General features: G+C 37.5%; 1 protein-coding gene across 1 annotated transcript; it reads right to left on the bottom strand.

The window, feature by feature from the left end:
• Window positions 1-99: 99 nt before the first annotated feature.
• Window positions 100-22,500, bottom strand: mrps15 (mitochondrial ribosomal protein S15). The gene is made up of 8 exons (XM_079836915.1): window positions 22,258-22,500; window positions 9,606-9,668; window positions 4,650-4,725; window positions 3,960-4,008; window positions 3,681-3,765; window positions 3,517-3,575; window positions 526-717; window positions 100-438 (listed from the first exon to the last, which is right to left on the bottom strand). The coding sequence occupies exons 1-8, from the start codon at window positions 22,409-22,411 to the stop codon at window positions 325-327; spliced, it is 792 nt and encodes a 263-aa protein (XP_079693041.1). The 5' UTR covers window positions 22,412-22,500; the 3' UTR covers window positions 100-324.
• Window positions 22,501-25,326: the final 2,826 nt, after the last annotated feature.

Below are 25,326 nucleotides of genomic sequence, written 5' to 3'. Positions count from 1 at the left end.
GATCCTAAACTCCTGAGTCTGTGAAACTAGCATGTCATCAAAGGGTTTCTATGAAGTTATTCTGATATAATCGTCATTTGAAGAATTATAACCAAACAATGAATTAACAAACTTTTATTTGGTGCAGCTATAATAGCTTCAGAGATATTCGTATGTTTTACCATTGAAGGACAAATAAATGACAACATCGAGATGATTTGATGCGGTTCCATGATGTTTCTGTTCAGTCTTTCTTTGAATGTCACATGTGAATCAAAGGAGGACATATCAGATCGTTTTTCTGAGCTTGTCAGCACTCCGCTCCTGGCTGGCTTATGGTCTCTACTACACCGCAGTTCCTTGTGGTTCCGTAGAGGATGTTGTCTCTTTTTCCTTAGCCTCCTCTGCTTTTTGTTTCTCTCTCTGCTCTGCTTTTTGTTTCTGGACCTCTTTAAAGACCTAAGAGGGGGGAAAAAACAAGTCAAACTCAAACCCTGAACTCTACAAAAAACATTGGAACATGTTAGAGGGATCTGAGAACGTTACCTTATTGCAGAAGGCCTTTTTGGCCAGCCAACGTCGGGTGACCCGCCGATAGTATTCAGGAGGGAACGTGTAGGTGATTCCGAGCTCTTGACACACCTTCACAAAGGAATCATAACGGGTCCTTCTCAGAAACTTCAGATTTTTCTTCCTGGTGTCGATGGTCATGAGCATCCATCTTTTATTGGCTTTATCCTGACATAATACAACAAAACAGGTTATGATGCTGTTGATAATTTGACTCAACTGCTCCATCCCAATTCGCCTACTTATACGCATTTACTGTTTTTGTGCAGTAAATTCTTGAATCCTCGTTTAATGTGCAATGGGTTGTGGGCAATGTTAGACGTTCAGATTCCAAAAAAAGAAGACCATTCGGGTATCTTTGGAATACTCATTTCAACATACTACAATTTGGGACATACTAATTCTAATTTCGAATATTATTTAGGACGGATTGTCTGTGAATTGGGACGCAGCTATTGTTTCAACATTTTCTTAATGGCATAGTTCACTCAAAAAATTCTGTCATCATGTTGTTCCAAACCCATAAGACCTTTGTTTATTCTTGACTTTTTGTCCATCCATTGAAAGTCCACACAACCAAAACTTTCACGCTTTAAAAAGTGCAAAAAGGCATTGTAAAAGTAATCCATATGAATCAAAGAGTTTAATGCAAGTCTTCTGAAGAGACATGGTCGCTGAACGGATTTCATTTAAGTTTTGGGTGCATGGACTTTAAGGGCCCTATCATACACCCAGCACAATGTGACATTTCATAATTTTCACGTCCAACGTCATGTTGTTTAAATACCAAATGCACACGCGCCCATCGGGGGGTGGGTGCGGTGGTACACATAACTGATGATGATTGGTGGGTGGGAGACAAGGTGTAAGTTGATAGGTTGAGTTCACACCTATTTTTTTCACGGTCTTTGGTTCACAGACACACACACCTATGACACACACGCATATGCACATTCAGCGATGGTCCAACGACTTCAAAGGTAGCGTTCGCAAACTGGAAGTATAAGCGCTACTTTTCCCTCGTTGAGGTGAAAGGTAAGAATATTTAAGTAACGTGCAACTTATGCCCAGGAAGAAAGAGTCTCTCCACGCCGGTGGCAAGTGATTCTGAAGCGCTTCACATCATCATATGCCACAAAATTAGTGGCTAAAAACCCAGGTGATAACGTGAGCTCCACTACCAAAGGAAAGTATAGTACTGATAATATTTACACAATATTTACACTATAGTAGGCCTACTGATAATATTTACAATAATGCATTGAATTTGATAGGTGTCTCTCACATTGTCCCACAGTAACATTACACTAGTGTACATTAATGTACAATGTTTTATAATAATAATTTATTCTATTTAGTGTCCAATTCATTCATTTAACATATCTAATATTGGGGGCATCCAAGTTATTTGACATATTTGAACATTTGGAGAAAAAAAAAAAGTAACGCAGTAATTACTTTCCCTGGTAATTAGTTACTTTTATAATGATGTAACTCAGTTACTAACTCAGTTACTATTTGTAAGAAGTAACTAGTAACTATAACTAATTACTTTTTTTAAGTAACGTGCCCAACACTGGCGCCTATAGGCGGGTGCACAACGCGCACAGACTCTGCTTATTACACACACAGGGACGTGCAGCAGCACACAAACATTTTTAAATATTCTAAATAAAAGGATTCCTCTCTGGAGAAGTGTTCATTCTTTCTGCTCATAAAATCTGCCATGGTGCAAGCATGACTGGCTTTTAAAGGGAATGGGAGATGAGACTCTGATTGGTTTATTGCACGTTACGTCCAAAACACACCCATGACTCATTAAGAGACTAGGTACAACCCTTTTGGACAATGTGCCTGGCGCGCAGACCGTTTTTTCCGTCATTAAACTAGCAAAAGAGGATTCAGACACGCCCTAAGTGCATGCACTCAGGGCCCTAAATGGATGGACAAATATGATGAGAGAATATTAAAATATCTTCATTTGTGCTTTGAAAATGAACAAAATTGGAACATCATTAAGTTGAGTAAATGATTACAGAATTTTCTAGAGGTTTTTCCCCACAACTTCCTTATTTCAGGCTTTTTTGCAATAACGTTAAATTTTTAGCACAGGTATGAAGTAATTTCCCCTCAAGTACACACAGTTTAACCACAGGGGCAGTTCATCACATCAACTATTTTCTTTTGAATAATATATAACATGCTTCTTTTTTGTGAAAAAAGTAAAAAGTGTGCTGATTTCCCCAAGTAAATGCCAATGGTAATCATATTTTTTATTATCTATTGCAAATATATTTAGAAATGTTTAGTGGGTGATAAGTGTCCAGATACTTTTTGAGCTCACTGTACACTACAGATACAATTATTAATGTTTTTGAAAGAAGTCTTATGCTTAACAAGACTGCATTTATTTGATGAAAAATAGTAATATTGTAAAATATTTAAAATAACTGTTTTCGATTTAGTATATTTTAAAAGGTTACATATTCCTGTGATGGCAAAGCTCAATTTTAGCAGCCATTACTCCAGTCTTCAGTGTCACATGACATTTCAGAAATCATTTGGTGCTCAAGAAACATTTGTGATCAATGTTAAAGTAAGTTGTGCACCTTAATATTTCGGTGGAAACTATGAAATATTGTATGAACTATTCATTCTTTGATGAATAGAAGATTCAAAAGCATTTATTTGAAATATGTATTTTTTGAAATACAAGTATTTACTGTTAAATTTGATCAATTGAACGTATCCTTGCCGAAAAGTATTCATTTCTTTCAAAATAAAATCACATTCATCCCAAACTTTTGATCGGTAGTGTATATGGTTTCATTACTACTGAACACATGAGAGTATGCACAGGATATCCTGTTTCTCTGTGGGTGTTAATCAAATGGAGTGGGAACAAATGTTCTGACACCTCTACTGAAGGCCAAAAAAAAAGTCACGCTACTGAACTGTTATGCTTACCTTGGGGTGTTTGTGCAAGTGCTCCTGGAAGTTGCGAATACGTGCTGTCATAATCGCCACTGTAACGCAAACAAGGACATTCTGTATAATTGAGTCATGTTCTGAGATTCCAGTATGGTTAAAAGCAGTGGCTTTGTGAAGTAAGAAAAAAAAAGAGAACTTGCCCTTGACTTCTGTTGAGCTGCGGTCACTCTCATCCCTCTGAACCTTGGCAATAAGCTGTTCCTCTTTCAAACGCAGTTTTTCACTCTAAGGAAAGACATTGTGACAGATATTTGAGGTAAAATAAGATTTAACACCTTTTATAGTTCCTTACTCAACAGTGGAAGAAATAAAAAATAACCACATAGGTTAAAATGTTATCCCGCTGAGGTTATTCCTCCCTACTGTTTTGAAATATGAAAATATTCAATGAAGAACTAAAAGGAAACAAAAACCCGTACATGATTTGCAAACTCCAGCGTAAGCAGTTTCTTCACCACATCGTCAACCCTGCAAAGATATGACATAATAGTGATACTGTTCTGCATTCAAGCACATAAAGGAAGTCTGAAAAAATCATGTACTTTTTATACATACAATCATATGCAATATATAATAAATATACAATCAAAGTGTTTATACAAGGATGAGTGGATTAAAGGAGTAGTTCACTTTAAAATCAAAATTAGCCCATGATTTACACACCCTCAAGCCATCCTAGGTGTATATGACATTCATCTTTCAGATGAACACAATCAGAGAAATATTAATAAATATCCTGATGCTTCCAAGCTTTATTAAGGGCAGTGACGGGGTCCATTGAGTTTGAAGCTCAAAAAAAAGCAAATCCATCAAAAACGTACCCCAGGAACACGGCTCTGTGGGTTAATAAAGGCTTTCTGAAGCGAATCAAAGGGGATTTGTAAGAAAAAATATCCATATTTAAAACTTTATAAAGTAAAATATCTAGCTTCAGGCAGACCGCCTTCCGTATTCAACTTACAAAAAAAGCGTTTCACTAGATATACAGATATATAGTATCACATATACACCTCGGATGGCTTGAGGTTGTGTAAATCATGGGGTAGTTTTCATTTTAAAGTGAATATGCCTTTAATGCAAAAACGGATAGTACAAAAACAAAACCATACGATTGTGCAAGTGGGACAGATGTATATTCATGCTTCAGCATGGATGGATGCAGGTCTTGAAGCTGACTTGGGAATTCTGGGAAGAAAATAAAGAGCCAGTGAGTGCTATCAAAACTGATCAAACTGGTAGGCTATCAAATTGACTTGCATCATTTTAAAATCAAGGGCCAGTATTGAGGCCTATTCACACCAAGAACGAAAAATTGTCCACACCAACATATCTTTCTGTTTATTATAGCCACGCGCTGCAGTTACGTCGTCTGCCACTTTAAATGCTCAAGCTGTCAAAGCAACTTGGATTCTGATTGGCTGTCAGTGTTTTTGTTGTTCATCAGCTCGAAAAAATCGTTCTGAAAGTGTTTCCAATATCGTTCCTCTGTGCCTTCCAATATAGTTATACTTGTGGTGTGGACTCTGATATTCTTTTATATTTAGAAGAACAACTTTTAGAACAATATTTTTAATGTTAGATTTACAGTTATCGTCCTTGGTGTGAACAGGCCTTTACACTTGGGGCCAGATTTACTAAACTGCAAATTAGTGTGGCTCCACAATGGCATTATAAATGGCACAAATATCACTAAATTAATTAATTCATTTAACCAGGTAAGTCAGTTGAGAACAAGTTCTCATTTACAATGACGACCTGGCCGAGAGGCAGCATATAATTGACTACAGCAAAGTAAATAACAGTGCACCATCCACTTAAAGGTGCAGTATGTAATTTTGACAGCTAGTGGTTGAAAGCAGTACTGCAGTCCAAATTCAAAATATTGGAGAGGGTTGTTTCTTCCGCCCCTTCCTTCTCAGATTCGACACACACGCTGGTTTCCAATTTGAGAACACACAACATGAATGAGCGCAATGGACAATGGAAGGCAATCGAGCCTTACACTGTAAGTTGATTTATCCATGTTTTAATATGCCTCTGGCTTTTTTGGGCTGGGTAGATTCTGCGATCTCTGACCTAGTTTGTTTTTCTGACTTCCATGGCTACAATACGCTGTGTTTTCCACCAAATGGCAACCTGGGGAGTTGAAATACTATTGAGTAAATTGGATCTCACAGAACAAAACCAAAACAGACATTCCGACACGGAACGCAGATTTCAATTTATATTTCAAGTAGAATAACTGACTGTAGCACTGTTTTTCGGAGAAACGAGTATGTGAACTAGGGCTGTAATTAGGGATGAAACGATTACCGGTTTCACGATTAACCACGATAAAATTTAGTGACGGTTAGTAATATCGTATAAAATGTAATTATCATTAAAACCGCGTGTGATTATCACGATTGTGAAAACTCGCGGTAAATCTTGTCCAGTCAGCGTCAGTCTGGCGCAGCGCACTGCTGTCTTTTGAATGGGAATAAATGTCAGAAGGCAGTGACAGCGCCTGGAGATTTTTCAGATATCTAAAAGGACCAAATCTGAGGTGTGGTCATATTTTGGCTTTTACAAAAGTCCTGAGGGAAACTTAATCGAAGTCACCCTGTCTGAAGAACATGCCAGAAGAAAGTCGCTGTAATAGGGTGAACACTTCAAAATTACGAACGCAAGGCAAGTGGACTTTGACCTCAATACCAAAACTACGTCTGGGAAATAATAACGTGACGCAAACGAACACATTCAGACAAGACTAGGGTGACATTTAAGGGATAATAATCAGGGCTTGACATTAACAACCGCCATTTGCAGGTGTAACGTTATTTCGGCTGCACACTATTGCCACTCTGACTGTTAAACTTATTATAGTCTTCTCAAAAGCCATCTGTTATAATCGCGTTGCGCATTATAACCACTTAGCCTACACGTGTTTCTATTGAGTTTATGAAAGCGACGTCGTCTCATAATCAGAGGCGTTCCGATCAGCCGGAGTTTTTGTTAAGAGCGCGCGCAGCTCTCACTCGCTGAAATCTACTCAAAGCAGTGCAATGTACGCAGGAGATTCATTCATCATACCGTGGTCGACTGTTTTTGTTCTATTTCAGCAGCGAAAATGGTTTAAAACTAACAGCAGAACCACAGCGCATCTGAAATGACTGGCATAACGCAGGCAAATTTAGGGACCGTCTCTAAAGTTACACACAACATTGGTAACGTTACACGTTTCAATCTTCAATAGCATTTGAAGAGAATGACAGTCATAAAACTGACTGTAAGGTGTTCATCTAGGTGTCAGGTATGATACATACCTTTTGATATTTAATAAAATAAACTGTCAAATCATATGGAAATATGCATATTTCACTAGGATAGGCCTACTGTTTGGGCTCTTACACAAAAATATGCTAGATTAAAATGCATCATTGCTGAACACTGATGAGAATATTGCTTGAATATATTTACAGAGATAATATTAGAGATTATATTTACGACAAATTATTATTATTTATGCGTTGTGCGTTGCTATTGACGACGGCCATTATAAGGAAGGAAATCGCACAGAATAGAATCTAGCTTTAAAAAGTGCATAGAGCTGCTTGATTTATTTGTTGTTTGTTGATTTCAAATATAAAACTTGTTTAAATGTTTTAAGTGTGTGCATCTGTTCTTTTTGAACACTTTCATCTCATTTGAACAAAACCGTGATAATATTGATAACCGTGATAATTTGGGTCACTATAATCGTGATGTTAAATTTCCATACCGTTTCATCCCTAGCTGTAATCAACCAAAGAAAATCTTGGTTGACTGAAGTCCTGAAATTTTCAACTAAAAATTGACTAAAAATGGCGTTAGGAAAAAAAACCCGTTAAATTAAATGTTAAATTAATTATCTGCGCACTGTGCGCAGTACTTGGTAGCCTTGTTGTCTGCCTAAATGAATTATAAATAAACATAAAAAACTAGTAGGCTATTTGCAGTATATTAAATAGTTTTTGAGCTTTTTTTTTTTGCACTGAAATGAGTCTGACACACGAGTCTGTCTGCTCTGACAGCGTTGCATCACGTGCACCTGCGCAATATCATAGCCTATGATTTCCGAAAATATAGTACTATGTTGTCAACTAGATATCATCACAAGAACTTTTGAAGAATATGCAACATAATTTAGACAATTGTTTTTGTCATATGTATTATAATAACTGACAGACAGTAAAATTTCAGCCGCTCTGTGCAGCTCGAACATATAGGAGCTCAGCTGAGCTCAGTTTTGCGGCTGAGACACGGATAGAGTATTAACTTAAAGCTTCTCCTTTTAAACACAAAAGGCACGTCCACTTTAATAAAAAAGGAATATTTATTAAACAAGCCAGATCAAGAGCAGAAAAAACGCTCACAATTAAATAAATAATATACAGAAAACTAGCCTTCTTCAATCTGTCTCTCTTCTCCAGTGGGTTGGGCTAATCCAAAAGAAGTGAAAACAATGGGGGTGTTCTGAAGACAGTCTGCTACCTGTGAAACAGGGGTGCTCTGAAAACCCCCATTAGCAATTAGTGCTTTCCACCTGATGAAATGAACGCGGCAAAACTGACAGTACAGATCCACTTAGCGTGGTGTCTTGACGCTTCCCCTCATGTGTATGTTGATGGGCGTTCCTCAAGTTTACCGCTATCGGCGTGCGTTTGAGCCAGCGGGGAATGAAAAACAAAGGACCAGCGAGAGACTCCTCTTCGCCAGTTGGTTGGGCTAATCCAAAAGAAGTGAAAACAATGGGGGTGTTCTGAAGACAGACTGTTACCTGTGAATAGGGATGAAACGATTACCGGTTTCACGATAAACCACGATAAAATGTAGTGACGGTTAGTAATATCGTATAAAATTTCATTATCATTAAAACCGCGTGTGATTATCACGATTGTGAAAACTTGCGGTAAATCTTGTCCAGTCAGCGTCAGTCTGTTGTTTTTTGAATGAGAAGAAATGGCAGAAGGCAGTGACAGCACCGGGAGATTTTTCAGCCTCTAAAAGGACCAAATCTGAGGCGGTGTCATATTTTGAAGCTTCGAAGCGTTATGAATCAGTGAGTCGAATGAGCAGTTTGGGGTTTGACGCGCGATCCGAATCGTGATTCGGCTCACTGATTCATAACGCTTCGAAGCTTCATGAGGCCGTGTTTTGAAATCGTCAGCACTATATAGGTCGTTATTTAGGGTTTTTTTCGCGCACAAAAACTATTCTCGCCGATTCAAGTTATTTTAGAACCACTGTAGTGAGATGGACTTTGTAACGACGTCTTTAGTACCTTTTAAGGGTCTTGAGAGTGTACCGTGCCATTGTGCCAATAGAGGCCTTTAAGAGCCATCAGATTTCAACTAAAATATCTTCATTTGTGTTCCGAAGACGAACGGAGGTCTTACGGGTGTCGAACGACATGAGGGTAAGTAATTAATGACAGAATTTTCATTTTTGGGTGAACTAACCCTTTAAGTGTGTGCATCTGTTCTTTTTGAACACTTTCATCTCCTTTGAACAAAACCGTGATAATATTGATAACCGTGATCATTTGGGTCACTATAATCGTGATGTTAAATTTCCATACCGTTTCATCCCTACCTGTGAAACAGGGGTGCTCTGAAAACACCTCCATTAGCAAATAGTGCTTTCCACCTGATGAAATGAACGCGGCGCGGAAAAACTGATCAAATGAACGCGGCAAAACTAATGAAATGAACGCGGCAAAACTAATGAAATGAACGCGGCAAAAAAATCGACCAATCAGAATTTTGGTCGAGCCAGAACGTATCGACTAATAATCGACTAATCGACTGGGAGATTACAGCCCTAATGTGAACTCAAGCATGTTTTCTAAATCTCTGCAAACATATATTTGTGTGCTTCAGTACAGCCAAAAAAAATGACATACAGCACCTCTAAATACTCTTTGCCCATAAATTTAGCTGTCTGACATGAAAACTTTTAATTCCAAAAGAGGGTTTGCGCTGGTGCAAGCTGTTAGTAAATCTGGCCCTTGTTGGGCAGGGCCCCTTCCAATTGTTTTCGCTTACCTTGTTTCTTTCTAGAGGGCCGAGCATACTGCCTGACTGGTTGGTTTCGAAGGATTTCATCACCTGAAACAAACCATAAAGTCATATATATTGCCTTTAAAATTGCTTACTAAAAACTTAATGCACAATTTCAGAAACTACTACTTTCATTTTGTGTCTGTTGTATCACTGAAAATTAACTTTAATAAAATGTCATTATTCATTATGAAACACTCTTTAAAAAGGAGGAGATTTTCAAAAGTATTTGTAAGTCACAAAGCTTTTCACTCTCCGAGACCATTTGAGACACGTCAATGGTGATAGTGTGTCACCAAGGGTGGGGGTGATTTGGTTGGCCACATCCTTCCCGCACACCCACTCAAGGAAAAGACACGTCTGTGAGACTGTCATGATACGTCTCATCAAAAAAAAAAAAAAAAAGCTGTCATCACAGCCAGGTAACTTTGTTTGTACAAGTTTGTAAAGTTACTTTGAGCTGTTGCATTGAGTCATATCATTTAACTTTAGTAATGTTAAAACAGCAGATACTGGGGACAGAGTTTTACATTACTAAATATTTTAAGTTAAAACTGAAAACATTCACCCTCAAGTCGTTCCAAACCTGGATGACTTACTTTCTTCTGTGGAACACAAAAGAAGATTTTTTGTAGAATGTTGGTAACCAAACAGTTTTGGTTATCATTGTGGAAAAAAGTTATACAGGTTTGGAACAACATGAAGGTGAGTAAATAACAGGACTTTGAACCCATTAAGCATTGTACTGGTTGTTAGGGATGTGCCAATACCGACAATTCTTTATACACTATATTGCCATAAGTATTGGGACACCTCTCCAAATAATTGAATTCAGGTGTTACAATCACTTCCCAGGTAAAAGGTGTATAACAACAAGCACCTAGGCATGCAGACTGCATCTACAAACATTTGTGAACGAATGGGTCGCTTTCGGGAGCTCAGTGAATTCAAGCGTGGTACCGAGATAGATTGCCACCTGTGCAATAAGTCGTGGACTCTAGAGCAGTGGAGATCTGGAGTGACAAATCACGCTTCTCTGTCTAGCAATCCGATGGATGAGTCTGGGTTTGGCGGTAGCCAGGACAACGACACTTGCCTGACTGCATTGTGCCAAATGTAAAGTTTGGTGGTGTGGGGCTGTTTTTCAGGGGTTGGGCTTGGCCCCTTAGTTCCAGCATACCAAGACATTTTTGACTATTTTAATGCTCTCAACTTTGTGGGAACAGTTTGGGGATGGCCCCTTCCTGTTCCAACATGATTGCGCACCAGTGCACAAAACAAGGTCCATAAAGACATTGATGAGCGATTTCGGTGCGGAGGAACTTGATTGGCCTGCACCTCAACCCGATAGAACACCTTTGGGATGAATTAGAGCGGAGACTGCGAGTCAGGCTTTCTCGTCCAACATCAGTGCCTGACCTCACAAATGCGCTTCTAGAAGAATGGTCAAAAATTCCCATAAACACACTCCTAAACCTTGTGGAAAGCCTTCCCAGGAGAGTTGAAGCTGTTATAGCTGCATTGGGTGCACCAACTCCATATTAAACCCTACGGATTAAGAATGGGATGTCAATAAAGTTAATGTGCATGTAAAGGCATATTGGAACGACATGAGTGTGAGTAATTAATGACAGAATTTAAATTTTTGGGTGAACTATCCCTTTAATATATCGGGCCATTAAGGCCATCCTTAAAAATATTTTGGTTTGCAGTAACAGTAAAAAAAAATTTTTTTTAAAAAGGGTCGGTAGGTAGGTCTATTTTTTTTTTTCAAGTTTCAATGTAAAAAAAAAAATTAAAATTTTGGTGATAGTGATTTATGTAGGTATGAATTTAAACAAATTAGCATATCATGACGTCACTGAGTCTTCAACCCGTGCCTTCGAGCGCATCATTGCAAACCTCATTTTGATGCAGGCTATATATATAGTTATATAATTTATAATTTGAATAAGAGAACAACACCAATAAACTTGGGATAATCATGAAAAAAATTGTATTCATTCCATCATATCGGATTTTTTTTTAAGGAAACGGGCAGACTTGAATAAATAGCAACACAGTAGCAAACAATACTCAATACAAAATTGCAAAACAAAAATGTATAATTAATCCAAAGTCTGAAAATTCATAAATAGGCTAAAACATCTTTATTTGACCGTGCATTGTGTGACTTTTTACAGTAAGCCGACGCGTTGCTCAAACACAGCGCGAAAATGGAGGAATTATATAGGGGTAAATTTGACCCGCTGGCGCTTATAGGTATAAATGCCCCGTTTTTAAATCTGGTTTTATCTAAACAATTTTTAACAACAGGGGATTGTAAATAACACAGTTTTAGTAAAAGTTAGTGACTGGGAGACTTGGATATTTTATTGGAAATCTGTTATGTACATTTGAAAAACAGCCACGAGTTAATTTTACCCCGTGGCGGTTCTAGTGTTAAAGGCAATTCGAAAAAGGAAATTTTCGCAAAACTGCAATAGAAAAAGTTCTCTCGTATTTACAGGTCACCTGGTACGGTCACGCATTGCTCCCACACAGGGCCTACATATTATTTTTCCACTCAAGTATGTCTAATAACGGGATAGGCTAGCCTATAGGGGTGTGTCGATGGACGATATCATCCGACTTCGCGATGGAGCGCCACCATCGGGATGCCACGCCCCCCATTGCGAGTCTTGTTGTGAGTGCGACGCCCCTTCTATAGTTAAACTAAAAACTTTGCAGGGATTGCTTTGTAAATTAAATTGAGTATATCTAATGCATCTCCTGATGTTGCAAAGCAACACTTGTTGTAAAAGTTCTGAAGAGCGAATTTTATCTTCCACAGGGTCAAGACAGATTTAAGCTATGTCTGATTGTGCACTGCCAAAGCGAAAGTAAAATCGCCTGTGTGTGTGTGTGTGTGTGAAATGCGCTCTTCAAATAAACTTGACGCGCCTTACCACACTCTAAAAAATGCTGGGTTAAAAATTACCCAAGTTTGGTTGAAAATGGACCAACCCAGCAATTGGGTTGTTTTAACCCAGCGATTGGGTTGTTTTAAGCAAACATTTAACCCAACCGCTGGGTTAAAACAACCCAATTGCTGGGTTAGTCCATTTTCAACCCAACTTGGGTTATTTTTAACCCAGCATTTTTTAGAGTGCAAGTCTAATAACAAGCACAAACTGTGTTAAATAAATGTTGAAGTAAAAAGGTAGCCTATTAATTTGTCTTACAGTGTTTTTCTACTTTCCCACAGTAAAGGATGTGAATGGGTATAATAGACTTAATTATAAACAAACGAAAGGAAGAAACGTTTATAACTCCCTGTGAAAATGGGTGCGACGTGAGTGAAGATTTGAGAAAAGAAATGAGATATATGTCCATGTCCAGTGGGATAAAATGGACTAACGTTAGGCCTATTGTTAAAATTCACGGAAAACAAAATAGAATGGCTGCGATGTAACATTTATCTGCAAATTTATTTCCTTTGTAAACAAAGCTTTGTGCTTCACTCCTGTGGTATTCACGTAAAGCAGCATTAACATACAAAACACTGGGTTTATAACGAAATTATAGTTTTGAAGTAGAAAATAGTATTTATGTAAAGATATATATTAAAATAAAAAGAGCACAACTCTTCTTAAGTGGAAGGAAGCTACTTTTTATTTAGAAAATATCGCAAAAGTTTTGCGCAAATCTGTAATGGAAACGCGGCTACTGTCTGAGTGACAAAAGAGCACAGATGGAATATGACTACATGACGGAGTGCACATAACCTAAATGGACAGAGACTTGCCTTCTACAGTCAACATTGAACCACAGCTGTAGTCATACTTGAAGAGCATTCTCTGGAGTGCCCGCTGATCCCGAACAGTCAGCAACTTCTGGCAAAGATGCAACGCGGTTCTGGGCACAGTTTTTCCAGAACTTTGTGCCAAGTTAAAGCGGTGTCGAGCTGTTTTAATGAATTTTTTAAGATGTATTATGGTGCCCGAACCCGTATGACTTTGAACGGTGACAGCGAACATTTTGTTTACTGCAGCCGCAGCCATTACCAAGAGCGAACCATTGACTCTGACAGTGAATGAGAGTATGAGACGAAGCGAACTCACAGGTGTGATATCCGTTAACCAATAATGTAAACATAGATGACGCCACAGGTTTTTATTTAAAAGAAAGAACGTAGCCTTCTTTTGTATGTAGGCCTAGGCAATTTATATATTAAAAATACTTACTAAAATATAATTAATATTATTTTATTGCTTTTGTATTAGTTGTTTGAAGAGTAAAAAAAAAAAGAAATTGATCGGTCTTAACGCAAATTTACAACCGGCAAGTCGGTCGGACTAAAAGCAAACAAAAATAAAAAATTTGAGTCAGTCCTAAATTGACAGGGTCGGTCGGGTTACGGCAAACAAGAATATTTTTAAGGATGGCCTAATGATAACGACAAATTTACATATATCGGCTGATACCGATATGGGGGCTGATACATCATGCATCGCTACTGGTTATCTGAAGGAAATATGTAATATATGTAAATAGGTAAAGAATATGTAAATATGTAAAATGGCCTAGTGACCTAGTTATAGCTAAATTACTAAGAAAAAAACTTTCAGAAAACTGGTAAGCATTGATGATGATGATGATGCTTAAGACATCTGCTGTTGTATGACTATGCAAATGTGAGTGATTGAGTTATAACTTCGATACTGGCGAACATCTCCAAAGTATGACTTTACAAGTAAGCCTAATAAACGTTTTCTTTTTAAATAACCTATACGCCTAATCTTTCATAGTTCACAAGCCTTGCAGGAACTTGTAATTCAACAGTTTTCCCACACATATTGTTTTTTGCCCCAAGAACAAGAAAACATGTGCGAGAACAGAGCTGTAAAGTAAAAATGTAAGGGTGGCAACCACTGATCTATAAATTAAATGTAATTATCAGTATATAGATCAGTGGTAGCAACTTGTCTTGTTAAGCTCAGGTCCTGTAGAAAGGTTGCCAGTTTGACAGCAACAAAAAAACAGACCAGGAGCATCTTACCACCATATTCTGAGGGACTGTCCCTGTACTGCAAGTAGCTTTGATAAAAGCATCTGATGAATAACTTGCAACTACCGTTAAAAAAATTGGGGTCGTTTTTACTCATGTAAGTCATGTCTTATGCTCAATAAGGCTGCATTAATTTGATCAAAATTATAGTAGAAAGAGTAAAAGTGTGAAATATTATTACAATTTAATATCTATATTTTTTTATTTTAATATATTTTAAAATTTAATTTACTCCTGTGATGGCAAGGCCATTAGCTACTCCAGTCTTCAATGTCACAAGATCCTTCAGAATTCACTCTAATATGCTGTAACATTTCTTGTTATCAATGGGATAGAAAGTTCAAATGAACAGCATTTAAAAAAACAAACAAAAAAAACAAGACAAACTTGGTCAGGTGGAACCGGGGATTGAACCACCAACCTTCCGGTTTGTAGACAACCTACATGAACCACTGAGCCACTGCTGCCCCAATAATAATAATAAAAAAAATTTTATACTGTGAAACCGTGATATTTTCTGAGACGGTTATCATGCCTTGAAAATCTCATACCGTTACAAATTTGGTTTAGTGCTAGTACTTGTTATTTGCTGACTTCTTAGGGTAAGTAATTAAACAAGTAATTTACTTTCTTAACAGTGTAAGAGTATCGTGATGGTGTGGCTCAGTCGTTAAAAAGATCTAAATCGAAGGTAGGTTCAAATCACAGGAGAAGAATAATCCAGAGGGAATTTCCCTGTATACTGCAAGTCATTTTGAATAAGAAAGCATCAGCACAAGGACAGTTAATAGTAACAACCTACAACGGAAACATAGATCAAGATCTATTTAATAGTGCGGCTACTTCATAACCTGTCTGGCATCCCACACAAAACATGTACAGTAAAAGTGTGTGTGTGTGTGTGTGTAATCTTTTTGAGACAACCCTAAGAAGTCAGCAAATAACAAGTACTAGCACTAAACCAAAGTTGTAACGGTATGAGATTTTCAAGGCATGATAACCGTCTCAGAAAATATCACGGTTTCACAGTATTAAAAAAAATCTATTATTATTATTGGAGTGGCTCAGTGGTTCATGTAGGTTGTCTACAAACCGTAAGGTTGGTGGTTCAATCCCCGGTTCCACCTGACCAAGTGTCGAGGTGTCCATGAGCAAGACACCTAACCCCAGCTGCTCCCGACGAGCTGGATGGCACCTTGCATGGCTGACACCGCCGTCGGTGTATGAATGGGTGAATGTTATACAATATGTAAAGTGCTTTGGATGACCATGGGTCTGTTGAAAGCGCTATATAAATGCAGTCCATTTACCATTATGATTATTTTCAGTTACAATGACCCTTTAATGAATGAAAACAGATAGGGTTTTTTAGTTGAACAAATGCGTTAATTACAACGTATGCGTTAGTGGTGCAACGGATCACAAAACTCACGGTTCGGATCGAACTACGGATCATGAGTCACGGATCGGATAATTTTTCGGATCAGAATAAAAGGGGGAGGAGACTATTTTTATTTGCTTTCCATTTATTACATGAAAACTTTTGGTGTTAACAACCTATATGGTTTATAGGTTAACAAGAAACTTTTGGTGTTAACAAAAATAAAATAAATATATAACCATCTGAATAAATAAAATTTGACTAAAAACAACCTGAGACGTGAAAATGGGCCTGAGCTTCTTCTTCTTTTTTTTTGTCAACATTCTCAGGGGAGAGAGTAGACCTCTCACACTTGTCAGCATTGCAATTCTCTTTGTAGGCCTATACACTATTTTATTGATATCATGTTTAAACGCACTACACTTAAACAACGTTTTATTGAATTCATTATTTTGTATTTATATAGCCTAATACCTACTTTAGATGTATATATTACGTTGCACATGCAAATTGCAAAACAGACAATAGACTATGTTAAAATAACAAACATTTTAAATTAACTTACGCTTTTCTTTCGTTTTTAAATCTTTTTACAAGAAAACCTGCAGGTCATAAAGAACTTTGTTTTTGTACCTCCAAGAAAGGACAGGTGCTCTCCATTATTTCTCCTTGTTTACTTAAAGGCCGTTTTCCTTGCTTTACTCAAGGCAAAAAGCCATGTGTTGACATTAAAACCAAGTTGACGTTACATTATATGCATCTGTGGTGGAATTACTAGATTTTTGCATCGATACATGTTTGTTTTAATGCGGATGCGCTGTCACTTTAATTCAGCGCCAGCACATCAAACAATAGACTCTGCGGAAACGATCGCAGCACAGCTGTATGGCCACGCACTCCTGGAGCGCACCTGACGGACCGAAGCCGCGTGCAGTGAAAGCTGTAGTCTATCCGTTAAAGGGTTAGTTCACCCAAAAATGAAAATTCTGTCATTAATTACTCACCCTCATGTCGTTGGACACCCGTAAGACCTCCGTTCATATTCGGAACACAAATGAAGATATTTTAGTTGAAAGCTGATGGCTGAGAAAGGCTTCACACAGGCCTCCATTGGCATTCAGTACATTGACACTTCCAAGATCCATGAAAGGCACTTAAAACGTCGTTACAAAGTCTATCTCACCACAGTGGCTCTACAATAATCATACAATGCGACGACAATAGTTTTTGTGCGCAAAAAAAATCAAAATAACACCTTTATCCAACTTGTTCTCGACTTCCGTGTATGCCTCCACGACGCATGCGCGAGAATATGACGCAGATCCGGCGTTCAGACATATGACCCAGAAGCGATTTGTTTACGAGCAGAGGAAGACGCGCGTGTCTAAGCTGTTGGATTCTACATTGATCGTGCTTTAGGTTTCGGCGTAGTGCTCAAAATGGGGCTTAAGTGTGTATTTCATCGATTCCCGAACACCGGCGCTACGTCATATTCTCGCGCATGCGTCGTGGAGGCACACACGGAAGTCGAGAACAAGTTGGATAAAGGTGTTATTTTGATTTTTTTTTGCGCACAAAAACTATTGTCGTCGCATTGTATGATTATTGTAGAGCCACTGTGGTGAGATAGACTTTGTAACGACGTTTTAAGTGCCTTTCATGGATCTTGGAAGTGTCAATGTACTGAATGCCAATGGAGGCCTGTGTGAAGCCTTTCTCAGCCATCAGCTTTCAACTAAAATATCTTCATTTGTGTTCCGAATATGAACGGAGGTCTTACGGGTGTCCAACGACATGAGGGTGAGTAATTAATGACAGAATTTTCATTTTTGGGTGAACTAACCCTTTAACAAGGGTACGGAAAAAATACACACCGCATACGCACGGCAAACGGAGTATCTGTGAAACGGGCGTCAGCAGGTGCCATTTGCTCGATGTATGCGCCACTTTCATACGGCTTTCTCGTGCCACAGTGCATACATACTGTTACAGTTTTGTCCACACCCTTCTTCCGTCATCATTATATTTTACGGGGAAGCCAAAATGCTCCCATACATGCGATTTGAATCATGCGGGGCAGCGGGAGGCTTTTCAAGTTCTTCTACTTATCCGCTAGCCACTGCTGACTGATTAACATGCCCCGTTCACGTGAACATGTGTTTCTCTGAAACTCAGCATCGAGTTTAAAGGAACGAGATCACTTAAAAAGCAATATTGGCAGAAAAACTGTCTTTTAGTCTGCGATCGCTAAACAATTCAGATTAATCCACAAGTTTAAAAAAAAAGCACAATAAATCCGCGGGTCACTTGCGTGCCGAACCGTGGGTCCTGATCCGTACGGATCACGGATCAACTGCGATCCGTTACACCCCTAGTATGCGTTATTACAGCGTTATTGAAACCCTTCGTTATTGTTTGTTAAAATTTAAATGGTCAAAAGCACATTACATTTGATTAGATTACTTATTTTTATTATAAATTATGCTTTTTTCAAGAATAATCATAAATCCAAAGAAAAGTATTGTATTCAGAAATCTGCAATTTTTCAGCATTCTGTATTTTATTATTTAATACATTATCAAAAACTGTGGTAATCTAATAATGCATAAAACGTTAAACAAATGTTATCCTTTTATTTTTTCTGCCCAAGGCAATTGATTTAGTTCTGCACACAACAGAGATTTACTCAATTAAATCATGGACAAAAATATTTCTTAAATAATAATGTTATACATATACTTTATTTTATTTTTTAAGGACATTTGACCTACTATTGTATAATAGAAATATATATTCGTCATAATTTCTTCAAGTTAAACCCGAACTTTTATTTTATACCGCTATACCACTACAACCCTACACTAAACTAAAACCACACTCCAATAAGTACACTAATAAGAGCAGTGAATTACTAACAAAAAAAATGGATCAATCAATATTACAGATAAACCACCTTCTGCGCTTGGAACATTTTGTAACAACAAAACATGCAATACATAGTATTAGTAGTACTTTTCTGAAGAATAAGAGAAACAAATTCTTGTATGTATCAGTAGCAGATTGTGATATTATATTAATGTGGGTGAGATTCAAAACATAACTCAGCAGAAAATTTACACCAGCCCCCCAAACAAGTCTGCAACATCAAATTAGACCCACCATTAATTTTCACACATTAAAATTCGCACTTAGTCATCACCATCTTTTGCTCTTTTTCTCACCTCACTCTTTGTCTCAGTAGCCATTTACTTGTTTTAACCCACCGGTGGTCTTCAGTCATTTCAGAACAATGAAGAATTTTTCACTTCATTGAATGTTATGACTCTTGGTGACTTTGGTGACACATGTTATGTGAACACAGTCAGCACACACCAAAAATGGCCATGATTCGAAAAGGCTACGGTCTTAAACAAATAGTCACACTTGCATTCTTCATGGTCAAACTGGAAAAAATCTAAGCAGTGACAATGTTTTAATGTCTTTATCCAATGCAAAACCTAATTAGAGTAAGCAATTATGCCTAAAAACACAGGAACTAGGGATTTCACAACCCTGTGTATATATATACACTGATGACCTAAAACATTATGACCAGACACAGCTCACAGGTGAATAATAATGTTGATGATCTCCTGAGAAGGCCACATATTAAGGTCTGGGTATAATCATTGCTCATAATTAATGCGTTGGATGCAGGAAAAATGGGTAGGAATAAAGAACCGAATGACTTTGACAAGGGCCAAATTGTCATGGCAAGGCGACTGAGTAAGAGTATCTCTGAAACGGCAAAGCTTGTGGGTTGCTCCCGGTCAGCTGTGGAGGGAATTTACCAACAGTGGTCCGAGGAGGGACAAACCACAAACCAGTGGCGGGATGTTGGGCACCCATGGCTCATCGATGCATCACTACCAGGGGGAAGTGATGACACTAGGATGCACTGTGTGAAGATTACTGCCGGTGGAGTGAGAGTGATGCTCTGGGCAATGTTCTTCTAGGAAACCCTGGGTCTGCTGCCCATTCATGGTAAATGGTAAATGGACTGCATTTATATAGCGCTTTCAACCGGGAACCGAGGATTGAATCACCAACCTGAAGAAAACCTACATGAACCACTAAGCCACTGCCGCCCCAATTCATGTGGACGTAAATTAATTCATGTGGACGTAAATTTGACACCTACCCAGACCTGGAGTGGCCATAGGGAGAATCTGGGAATTCCCGATGGGCTGCTCATAAATTGGGCCGGTAGTAGGCTGCCAGACCACTTAAAAGGCAGTTTCACACGGGACGCGGAAAGCGCAAGCATCTTGTTCATTTTCAGTGAGAGACTCACAGAAAGCGGCAACTCGCAGGCACCCGAAATCTCATTGCCTACTCGTGCACAGATCTTCGTGTTACATTATGGATAATTGAAGTTACTAATCACATCTTTATGTTGTATGTATGTTGTATTCGAGGTTCAGACACGCTGTCCCAGTTTAAAACTAGATTAAAGACGCATCTCTTTAGCCAAGCATTCACATTATAATTAAGTTTTATACTACAGTTAAATCGCACCAACAGCATTAATATTCTGAACAGCAGCTATGCTAATTATTTCCCATCTGCTTTTCTGTTGTTATCTCGGGACACTAGTCCCGAGGTAACTAGTTCGTCAGCTCCAGTTTGTATCCAGCCTCTGATGGAGACTTCAGATGCCCCGACACCTGTGATGAGACGACTCGACGCCTGTGAAGAGACGACTCAACGCCAGCGTTGTTATGGCCTAAAATAATACATGATTGATTAACTTATCCTAACATTTTTTCTTTAACATTCTCTTTTCTAACATTTTTCAATGTACATTTATGAAATGCACTTTCTGTGAAGCTGCTTTGAAACAATGTGTATTGTGAAAAGCGCTATACAAATAAATTTGAATTGAATTGAATTGAATATTTAAAGCAGCACATCAGTTTATGCTATATGCATTAAAACATGTGACTTGGCAGAGAGCGTGAATGCCCTCTATCACACACACACACACACACACACACACACACACACACACACACACACACACACACACACACACACACACACACACACATATACCAATTATAGTTGTAAAGGAAAAGTTTAGATGCTAGGTTTATATGTGTTTTATATGTGAACATTTTGTGAGGCAAAAAAAAAACAAGACAACATCAAGGTTATTACACTGTGGTGTAACAAGACATTTTAGATGAGCATAGTCTAATCTATATACTGCTTATTCATTTAAATGTATTTTTTTATGTATAATTTATTTTGACTTTGTGCAGTATGTTCAGCTGCGCCAATTAATAAGTAGATTGTAGAATGTTTGCTTAAAAAGTGAATTCATAAATTGGTGGGGGTTGGCATCTTGACCAGCCGTCTTGGGCATTAAAATCCCGGGTTGAAAACAGACCTATGGCACCAATATAGTACATGGCTTTGATTTTAGTTTTTTTATAGAATAAAATAGAAAACGTTACGCTTATAGTCTTCAGTCTGTTTTGTCTGCCGAGGACAACAAGTGTGACCCTCAAGAGAGATGGCTTTATTTATTTATTTTAGATGTCTTCACAAACATTAATATCTTGTGTACACTAAGTCCAAATAGTTATATATCACTTGCCTCACAATGAGTAGATAAAAAGTGATTATGAGTTATTAAAGTTAGTAAAAAAAAAAAGAGCCTTTTACAAATAACAAGGTTTGCAATTTGCAACGATGAATGAAGCAAACTGAAATGACATGGGTATTATTATAGAATACAGATCTAGAGCTTAAAAATATGTGGACATGACTAAACATCAAGGTCATATGACAAAACGATGACGATTTGATGCCCATTTAGTAAAATGTACAGTAACTGAGATTTTACAGCCCCCTAGAGGTTAATACTGTAACTGCATATGCGGGCCATAAAACGTTACTAAACAACCAAAATATACAACATTAAAAATACAACCATAAGATAACGTTACCCATCCAGGCTCATGTGAATAAAAATCCACCTCAGTTAGCACGAGATGTTTAATAATGTGTTCTTAAAACTTAAATAAAAAAACGGTTAAGTAGTGATGACCCTATCAAAATCATTATAACATTCTCAGGTATTTGTGAATGCATATACGACAGCATGTTGAAGCCGTGCATTAGTCGCTGACTCGGAGCTCGGATGCCAAAAACATTCTTACCTTTAAAATTACGGGTTAACGTCCAGTTCGAAAAAGAGCTGCATGTAGACTGCCTGAAGACAGGTAAGGCAATACTACCCTGCCTCGCGCTTGAAAATACACTCCATGTCTGTAAACACAACGCCGTAGATCGAAGAACATTTTTTAAAACCATTCTGATTATATAAATCACCTTTAGTTTGTATATGCTCTTGCAGAACGCATTTGCCCCTTCAGTTCAAGTAAGTCGCCATCTTTAAACAGACATTAGTAATCTGCGCAGAAAATGCGATGTAACTTGAAGCAATCGAGCGACGATTGAATCGATGTGGCCCTTGTTTCTTGTGACATTGTATTGAGAACATTTGGGTTTATGTAGATACGTTTTGTGTATGACATAAAAAGAGAGAACAGAACAATGACTGTACAGTCATTATCTACTATTATCTGGCCTTGCCAGGCCCAAGACACACCGCACTTGTCCTGTCAGAGATTCTCACCGAAGTTGAAATAATTAGGCTAGCTAGTGTGATTTTTTTTTCACATTAATGCTCTGTTGAAATGTATTGTCTCGCTCTATATTGACACTTCTATTACAGTTTTTTTTATTCGCTTTGGTTCTATGGGTTCAAAACTCATAGTGCAATCAGAACAGATCAAAAGCAGATTTCAGTGTTACAAAACTCAAAACCATAAAGTATCCTTTTCACTACAAAAAAATAAGTGTTTAAATATTTAATTCACAGTAATTGCCTTTAAAGCTCTTATACTATCAAACTTTTAATTTGCATCTCTTCTTGTCAATTTGTCTATTATTTAATCCAACTGATCTCAATGGTTAATCAATTAATCATTTGGTACACCTATTTCTATATTCTATATTTTGTGTGTGTGTGTGTGTGTGTGTGTGTGTGTGTGTGTGTGTGTGTGTGTGTGTGTGTGTGTGTGTGTGTGTGTGTGTGTGTGTGTGTGTGTGTGTGTGTGTGTGTGTGTGTGTGTGTGTGTGTGTGTGTGTGTGTGTGTGTGTGTGTGTGTGTGTGTGTGTGTGTGTGTGTGTGTGTGTGTGTGTGTGTGTGTGTTGGGTAGGTGGGACAGAAAGATTTGCAATTTGTGAGCATAGAGCAGAATAGAGTATAAGGGAGAGGAAATAGTCAATGACGGTGTAACATCAGACTGATCAGAAATGCATCAGAAGAAGGGAAACAGATGGCATCAAATACAGCATTTGTGATACTGTAAACAGATCACCATGGTAGAGACTGCCACATTACTGTAACTCACCCTTATAAAGGTCAACTAGATTCATTCATATGGTGCAGTAAGAACATTTACTGTATTGGCAGCAAATTCTGTTCTATAGCCCAGGTTGTGTCGTAACTTCATCACACCTTCTGATAACGCACTTAATAGATAGCTACTATTACAAACATTATAGATTCAATTACATAAGTTAATGTAAGTGTATTTTCGTATGTGGCATCTTTAGACTGTGTTCCTGTAGATAATTCAGCAACGAGGGTGATTTGAAACATGTTTCTTGCATTGTTTGCTATCAAATTAACTGATTGTTAAAAGTACTAAATTGAAAGAAGATCATACTGTTCTGTTTCGGTGATTAAACCAAATGTTCTCATGACATATTACAATAATCTTGTGTTTGAAACGATTATGTGGAATGAAATATTATGTGCAACAGAATGAAGGCATTACATCAGGTTTTGAAAGAATGACTAGTTCTGTTACATGTGTGATCAGTTTGGATTTTTGTACTAAGAGTTTTGAAAATGTACACCTTAGTTGTGAATATAGTACCAAAGTGAATAAAAAAACCCTGTAATTTCAAATTAATCTAACTTTAACTTTGTTTACGTTTCTTTAAATGATTCTAGGATAATACATTTGTCTGAGGTCATTTGCCCCTAGCAAAATACATTAGATAGATAGATAGATAGATAGATAGATAGATAGATGATAGATAGATAGATAGATAGATAGATAGATAGATAGATAGATAGATAGATAGATAGATAGATAGATAGATAGATAGATAGATAGATAGATAGATAGATAGATAGATAGATAGATAGATAGATAGATAGATAGATAGATAGATAGATAGATAGATAGATAGATAGATAGATAGATAGATAGATAGATAGATAGATAGATAGATAGATAGATAATTCAAAAGAATTTAAATCTTGTGATTTCCTTGCCAAAATAAGCACTCAATATATGCAAAACACAAGAATAATAGTTTTAATAATTTATTACAATATCATGGCTCAAATTAAGGGATATTATTATTATATATAAAGTCATATATCATAAAGCCGCCCTCTTGTGGTGTAAAACAGTTTCATGTCACAAATTTCATGTCACAAAACTAGGCATGTGCATTATCATCATATCACATTATATCGTGTTGTACGAATAAAGTTCAGTTGACTTTTAATCAAGAGTCAAACCATCCTGTGCCTTTTTAATGATATATTTTGATGTCATTAGTCAAATCTGGCTTATGTTATCTTAAATACTGTTCATTTAACCCACAGCCTTGAGAACATTTTGGCACAGAGATATGATTAGCTATAAAATGAAGATAATGATGAATGTTTTTGGAAAACTTTCTCAAATCATTCAATTATCACACAATGGGTGCCTATATATTTTTTTAAAGGCCTTAAAGGGATCGTTTGCCCAAAAATTAAAATTCTGTCAGCATTTACTCACCCTCATGTTGGACTTCAAGTGCACTTAAAGGTCCCATATTGCACACCTTTCTGGAGTTTTATTTAAGGTGTTGAGGTACAAAGATGTCCTTTTAAGGGTACTGCCCTAGCGACAAGCTGTTGTGCCCCTAAAGGTACAATTTTGACAACTTTTTTCTCTGTGTGTACATGGGGCTTATATGTAGAGATTTTAATGCTGATATGGGGTTTAATAATCAGATGTGTTCTGTATAAAGCTTGGTAACAGTGACATTTTAAGATCCCAGACTGTACAAGATAAAGCGATAAAAAAGAGGATGTTCTATGCCTAAGATAATGTCATTTTGATAGGGCTACTGTTTTAATTTATGGAATTGTA

This window comes from Gobio gobio (genome assembly GCF_949357685.1).
Source record: "Gobio gobio genome assembly, chromosome: 15".
In the NCBI taxonomy this organism is placed as follows: domain Eukaryota; kingdom Metazoa; phylum Chordata; class Actinopteri; order Cypriniformes; family Gobionidae; genus Gobio; species Gobio gobio.
The sequence above is the reverse complement of the archived record's forward strand: the minus strand, read 5'-3'. Positions and strand labels throughout refer to the sequence as shown.